The sequence below is a fragment of the Myotis yumanensis genome, unplaced genomic scaffold (assembly GCF_028538775.1).
Source record: "Myotis yumanensis isolate MYYU_CA2020_CCGP unplaced genomic scaffold, mMyoYum1.0.hap1 SCAF_9, whole genome shotgun sequence".
Taxonomy (NCBI): domain Eukaryota; kingdom Metazoa; phylum Chordata; class Mammalia; order Chiroptera; family Vespertilionidae; genus Myotis; species Myotis yumanensis.
In genome coordinates this window covers 75075632-75082622 of record NW_027223760.1, presented here as the reverse complement: position 1 = coordinate 75082622, position 6991 = coordinate 75075632, and the positions used below count along the sequence as shown (strand labels likewise).

The 6991-nt window shown below is 42.4% G+C and overlaps 1 protein-coding gene across 1 annotated transcript; it reads right to left on the bottom strand.

Moving 5' to 3' along the window:
* Positions 1 to 269: 269 nt before the first annotated feature.
* YAE1 (YAE1 maturation factor of ABCE1) lies at positions 270 to 5658 on the bottom strand. The gene is made up of 3 exons (XM_070424728.1): positions 5490 to 5658; positions 3885 to 4006; positions 270 to 2022 (listed from the first exon to the last, which is right to left on the bottom strand). Exons 1-3 carry the CDS (start codon positions 5616 to 5618, stop codon positions 1593 to 1595), a joined length of 681 nt encoding a protein of 226 aa, XP_070280829.1. The 5' UTR covers positions 5619 to 5658; the 3' UTR covers positions 270 to 1592.
* Between the last annotated feature and the right edge of the window lie 1333 nt (positions 5659 to 6991).

The window sequence follows — 6991 nt, the reverse complement described above, 5'->3', positions numbered from 1 at the left end:
CATGAGACAGAACTAAAACAAGTCAGGGGCAGTTGTGTGACTTTGGCCATCAGTGACCTTAGCCAAAAGCAGTTTGAAGCTGAGGAGTATGAATGGGAAGAAAACAAGGTGAGACAGTGACAAGACTCCTCTTCCAGTATTCTGGGCAGAACAGCCAGGAATGAGGAAGAGGAGTCAGATTGCTGGGGAAAGGCAGTAGGGAGCCAACAATGATTGTGAAGTATCTGCATGACGGAGCTTGGAGAATTTCTGCAGAGCAAGAAGTCTGATTGGTAGTTTATTTTTATTTTATTTTATTTTTTTAAAAATATATTTTATTGAATTTTCACAGAGAAGAAGGGAGAGAGATAGAGACTTAGAAACATCGATGAGAGAGATCGATCAGCTGCCTCCTGCACAGCCCCCAGTAGGGATGTGCCCGCAACCCAGGTACATGCCCTTGACCAGAATCGAACCTGGGACCCTTGAGTCCGCAGGCCGACGCTCAATCCACTGAGCCAAACCGGTTCGGCTGATTGGTAGTTTATTAACATAGCATATGATATTTACTTCATCCACTGGTCTGAAATTAAGAATAAGACTTAGAATTAAGTTAGACTCTATTCCTATATATATTAATATATCTTCAGTCTCAGACTAGAACACAAACCTTTAATTTTAGTTTGAAGATGGGTGAGGACCGTAACTTGGATTTGGTTCAAAACTTTCATTTTGGTTTACCACAAAGCAGTTAGTAAGCTGGGTTAGGATATAAATAAGGATGCAGGTAGGGGAATTTAGTTGCCCAGTTCCTATCAATCACAAAAAATGTTGGTGGCCTCAGCACCAACATCGAATACCTGCTAAGATTCCATAGCAGTAATGGCATATTTCAGAGCCAAGTGATCAAATGGCACATGGAGCTAAGAGCATGACAGAGTTGTCCTTTTTGATACTCCGTGTCTTTGAAATTGCCCTCAATAGAGAAAATGCTGCAAAGAATCATTGATTTTAAAAAGAGTAGAAAATAAGTTATTTTCTGTATTTTTCAAGGAATTGTATGTTTTTACTTTTAAATTAACACTAAACTAAAATCAATTTTAGTATTTATAGCATGTTTTTAATCACCAGTATAAAAACGTCTTCAGTTTTTTATACTTATGGCCTCTTATTTTCAATATATTATCTACAAATCTATGTGTGTTTATTTACGATGTTAGCCATTATATTTGGTAACCTTGGTCTGACTAGCTGGAAATGAGGTCCTAACTAACTGATGGTGATAGAGCAGAAAGCATGGTTAGGCCCTTACAAAATGTTTGATTCACTTTTGCTAGTGAGTCTGAAAATGGTTTTGATCAGAAATCTGGAAATGACAACGATAACTGGAATTTCTGAGCATATCATAAACTTCGTAAAAATTACCAGTGACAGAGAAAAAAGGCTTATGTTACATTTAATAGTGTTAATTCTAAAGATGTTTCAAACTTCCACAAAGGCTAGTGAAGTGTTCAATGTAGAAACCAGTACAAATTTTGGTAAACTTGTTAAGAAACAAAACGCTCCAAGGAATGTTCTGAACATTATTTTCACCAGAAAAGTGAAGATAATTTTCATAGTTGTTTGAGGTGCTGTAATATGTCTACTGATACTCCCAGCTGTTTTACCAAACTAGCTGTCTGTTCTAAAATCCAAGTGAGGCTTGGGTTTTCAGAATGTGTACGCTCCTGCGTTCCACAACATTCTAAAGATGAACAATCTACCCCACTAAGACTATTGCTACAGCTTTTGTTAAACTCAGCATTATTTTCACAGAGTCTTTCATCTTCAACTTCATAAATCTTTTTCTCAGCTGGAGATACATGACAAAGGTCCATGTCCTGAATGGAGTCCAATAAATCTACAACATGCGGCTGTGGGGTGATTGATTTCAGATGTTTGAGCACATACTCTTCACAGTGGCCAACTGCATCCAGAAGGTTATTTATTTTACTGATCAAAGCCGAACTGTTATCATGAAGGTGACACCAGGAGAGCAAAGCACTGAATGAAAATATAAACAAGAGTTTAATAGGGAAAAAATTAAACAATCATAAGCTTTTAGAACTTTCTATGCTACCTGTTTCTTTTCTAGATAACACCATGCAAAGCGAATTAATAACAATAATGCAAGTCAAAATAAAGAAAGTAATAATGGCAAAATAGGATTAAAAAATATGTATCTTTCAACAGGAATTAAACAATTGGGCTTAACCATATAAACTGTTTCTATATCATAACCCCTCCTTCACAGATCTACATCCACTTTTCCTCATTTTAGATTTTCCCCTTATGACTGTGTAGCTTCTGTTGAAGAGGGATACAATGAGAGAGAGAGAGAGAGAGAGAGAGAGAGAGAGAGAGAGAAGAGAGGGAGACCAGAAAAATTAGTTTTTCCTCTAAAGACATCAAACAGCTTCTAAACTAGTGATTCTCAATCTCGGATGTACATTAGAATCAGGTGGGGAGCTCTTGAAACTATCAAGATCTAGGTCAGTGATGGTGAACCTTTGACACGCATACTCATTTTTTTGGTTGATTTTTTTTTGTTAAATGGCATTTAAATATATAAAATAAATATCAAAAATATAAGTCTTTGTTTTACTATGGTTGCAAATATCAAAAAATTTCTATATGTGACACGGTACCAGAGTTAAGTTAGGGTTTTTCAAAATGCTGACACGATGAGCTTAAAAGGTTCGCCATCACTGACCTAGGTCATATCCCAGACCAATTAAACCAGAATCTCTAGGCTAGGGGTATTATTTTTTAAAGCTGCCCAGCTGATATCAAGGTGCAGCCAAGGTTGAACCATTGTTCTAATCATATACAGCAGTTGCTTGCCATCAAAACTGAAGATTAGGAAAATAAGTTTTTAGGCCACTTCACTTTCCCAACTTTGTTATAAGCAGACACTGTTTGCTGAGCTAACAATTTTCTTGAAGAAGGTAAAAATCATTCTATTCCTAATAAATATTTTTCTTACTTTTCTAGTACAGATAGTACTTTTGTCTTTGGATAGTTCAGATTGTTCAGATAATCATGACATAAAAAGACTGTGAAAAGTAACGATGTTTTAAAATGGAATCAACTGATGAAAAAGACTTAGCAATAAGCTTTCTGAGCTTATAAAGGATTTAATCTGATGTAAAGATAAAGATGATCATTTTCCTATGGTAGTAGACTACATATTCTGATTCTTACCATTGAATTTTCTAAAATCTTAAACAATACATTTTTTGTTGTTTTGATAACTTATTTTCTACCCTTTTAAAAATCAATGATTCTTTGCAGCATTTTCTCTATTGAGGGCAATTTAAAAGATATAGAGTATCAAAAAGGACAACTCTGTCATGCCCTTAGCTCCACGTGCCATCTGACCACTGGCTCTAAAATATGGCATTACTACTATGGGATCTTGGCAGGTATTCGATGTTCAGGATTAAAGTACATGGGATAATTTTTCTCTCTATTACCAGCTATAATTTCCATCATGTACTTCTAGTATAGACTTCTGTCATACTGTGTTCTGCCACATGTGCAAGACTAAAAGCTTTACTCAAAACCTGAAGATCCTTTAAATGACGTCGAGATATAGACTGGTGATAGTTCAGGTAGTAAAAAGTACACACCTTCTACCTTTTCTTTGCTATAAAGGGCACCTGGCTCACATATTAAAGTGGATGAACTGATAATCTTGACTTTTTGAAGGCAATATTATTCTAATGCTTTGCAGCCCTCTTGTGGATTTAACACCAGGAAAAGCACTTTCGTTTAAACACTATGGTTTTCACATACTACTTTTATAAAAATCTCCCAGTAGTCCTGAGGTTAAAATGACTCCAGATTTAAGTTTTAAAAATTACCTCAGCGTTCCTCTGAGTTGTCCATAGTTTATAATGACTTCTGCACCTTCTTTATAGCCTTGATTGAAGCCTTGTTGAAGGGCAACTGCTTTGCCAGCCTGTAGTCCATCTCTGTAGCCTTCCTAAAAATAAGTAATGAAGAATTTCAGCTGTAACGAACATCAAGTGAACCACTGTAGGTGTTTCTAGAAAGTCATAGAATCAATTTAGAAAATCAATGAAAACAAGCTTTTCCTGAGTTATTTAACATCATGGTTCTAAAACATATGGCGAAGCTACACAAAGTAGACTAGACTATACTTCTCATAGAAATATATTATTGGTCTATCCCATTAACATCCTGTGTTAGCAGCGGCTTCACAGAAAGGATACATGGAGAATTTCATGCCTGGCCCCTTTGCCAATGACTGGCTTGGTATGGTAGGTGAGGAAGCAAGGCAGTAAGTAGGGTTATCAAAGGCCTTGGATAATTAGCTGAAGGAGGGAAAGAGGAAACTGGTTTAGCAAAAGGAAAATAAGAAACCCAGCTCTAGAAATTCTGTTTGATATCTACATTCAATTAAACTGCAAATCCACGGCGGGCAGGGCTTTTGGTCCTGCATCTCGGCTGGTGCCACCCGGCGGTGCCACCCCGCGCAAAAGATGCTCAAAAGATGCCCCAGCCTCACCGCCGGCGTTTCTGAAACCGACAACACGGTCGTTGGGCTCAGCCATTATTTGACTGAAACATTAAACAGAAGCAGACTCAGGGCAGTTTAATGGCTGGCAATGGTAGTGAGTGCAAGTGGACCTTGCCATTTGGTGCCAGGGCCCCACCTGGCAACGGGGGGTGTGGTATGAAGCTTAATCTCATGAAAAGTGAAACAAATCAGAGACGGGCAAATCGCACCTAACAAATAAAAACCCCAACGTTAATGCTTCCTCACCTGGTCCCCAGTATTCCAATTAGGCTCCCCGTATAGCCCTCTGACAACATCCTTACACCTGCTGTTCCCACGTACATACACCGGTTAACATCACCCCGAACCGCAGGCTCCTCACCCATTCGAGCAACCCTGCGACCTGCACAAGTCCTCTGACAGCCATAGTCAGCACAGTGTCCACATCCCCCCACCGCGCCCCTGCGGCCCTCGGCAAACCCCGATCTCTCCCAAGTGTGCACGGTTTCCTGCGGGCGGACCCTGCGCCTACCCACCCGGCGGGCGCACTCGGTGGTTCACACGCCTTCAGCAGCGGTTCTCAACCTGTGGGTCGCGACCCCTTTGGCAGTCGAATGACCCTTTCACAGGGGTCACCTAAGACCATCCTGCATATCAGATATTTACATGACGATTCATAACAGTAGCAACGTGACAGTGATGAAGTAGCAACGAAAATAATTTTCCGGTTGGGGGTCACAACATGAGGAACTGTATTTACAGGGCCAGAAGGTTGAGAACCGCTGCGTCAGGAACCCCCTGGGTGACCCTGGCAGGATGCGGGCCTCCGTGGGCCGGGCCAGACCACTCCGGCCTCCCAGGTCCTGCCCAGATTCTTCACGAGCCCACGCCCCGCCCCGCAACCAGCCCAGCAGGGACCCCGCGCCGTCCGTCCGCGCGGCTTTACTTTCACTCGTCTCTGCATCTGGCTCCGCCATTCCCGCTGCGCCAGGAGCGACTCGTCCGCTTCCTCGTCGAACACTTCGCCCTCCTCTCCGCCGCCCCGGACCCCGAGAGCTGCTGGGACCCAGGACATCGCTAGGCAACCCCAAGGCCGGGCGAGCGCAGGAAGCAATCGCAGTCGCTTCCGGTCTGAGGGGCGGGATGCCTGGAGTCCCGACTGGCTGGGGGGGTGGGGCGGGGGGGGGGGGGCTGCGCACGCGCAGAGGGTGTGTGGGTGGGCGGGGCGGGGCGGACTCGTGGGACCTGGCTCTTGCAGCAGCTTTCGCCTCACTGTGGTTCTGGGCACGTCAACTTGAGAAACGTTTAAACCTGCAGAGAATATTTAAAAGTTTATTTGAGCCAAACTGACGACAGTTGCCGGGGAGCAAAAGCTCAACGGATTGGAAAAATGCGCCAGGGAATGGTAGCTTTGCACCTTATTTTATGCATTCCACCCAAAGGAGGAGGCCCAAGGGGTTGCATGAAATCCATTGGTGATAGATGAGGGAGGTGGGAGAAAGCAAAGCCGGAAGTCCCTGGGATTGGATAAGAAAATGCATAGACACATCTATTTATAACGGTGGGGCAGGATAGTTAACAAGGAACATTTGCAACACATAGAGATGGAACCAGACAACAATGAGGGGGTTCTGTGGTCTGCTCTGGAGGGAGATTGTGCCCTGAGGGGTATGGCAAAAGGGAATTATTCTGACATTCATAGATGCAAAAAGACAGTGACAGTAGATAGGCTCAGTAGAGAGGGACCTTTTTGTCAAGGAAGATACTGGCCTAGTATGTCAAAGTATGTTCCTTTTTTAAAAAATATATATTTTATTGATTTTTTACAGAGAGGAAGGGAGAGGGATAGAGAGTTAGAAACATTGATGAGAGGAAAACATCAATCAGCTGCCTCCTGCACACCTCCTACTGGGGATGTGCCCGCAACCAAGGTACATTCTCTCTCTCTCTCTCTCTCTCTCTCTCTCTCTCTCTCTCTCTCTCGTCCTTGGCTGCATTCAAACTTCAGGCCCTTCAATCCCCAGGCCGAAGCTCTATCCACTGAGCCAAACCAATCTGCACTCTTCTCCTCTCTTTTTTTTTTTAGGGCCTAAAGCAAAGGGTTTCAATCACCTTTTTTTCCCTGGTAGATTCACCTAATACCACTTGTTGACGTTAAACCACTCACATTTGCCTCTTGTTGATCACTGAGAGAAAATTGGGGAGAAGAGACAGGGAATAAGGTTATGTGTGCCTAAATCCTGATAAGCCTTCTGAAACTCTGAAAGAATAACTGGATAACTCCTTGTGGACTAAAAGGCATCTCTGGTCAGCCTCGGTCTTAAAGAATGGTCTGAGAAGGAATGGACAAGAAAGATTTGGACAGAGCAGTCAGGTGGTGATAGGTAAGAGAGTTCATGGTGAACTGAAGTGGTGGGAGCAATAAGATAGAAGGAGTATTGGACAGGT

Excerpts from the sequence above, each read along its gene's own strand:
- YAE1 (XM_070424728.1), bottom strand. The coding sequence starts at position 5,618 with ATGTCCTGGGTCCCAGCAGCTCTCGGGGTCCGGGGCGGCGGAGAGGAG. Across the intron at positions 4,007-5,489 it reads AGATGCAGAGACGAGTGAAA|GAAGGCTACAGAGATGGACT; the intron begins GTAAAGCCGCGC and ends ACTTATTTTTAG. Across the intron at positions 2,023-3,884 it reads CAACTCAGAGGAACGCTGAG|TGCTTTGCTCTCCTGGTGTC; the intron begins GTAATTTTTAAA and ends ATTTTCATTCAG.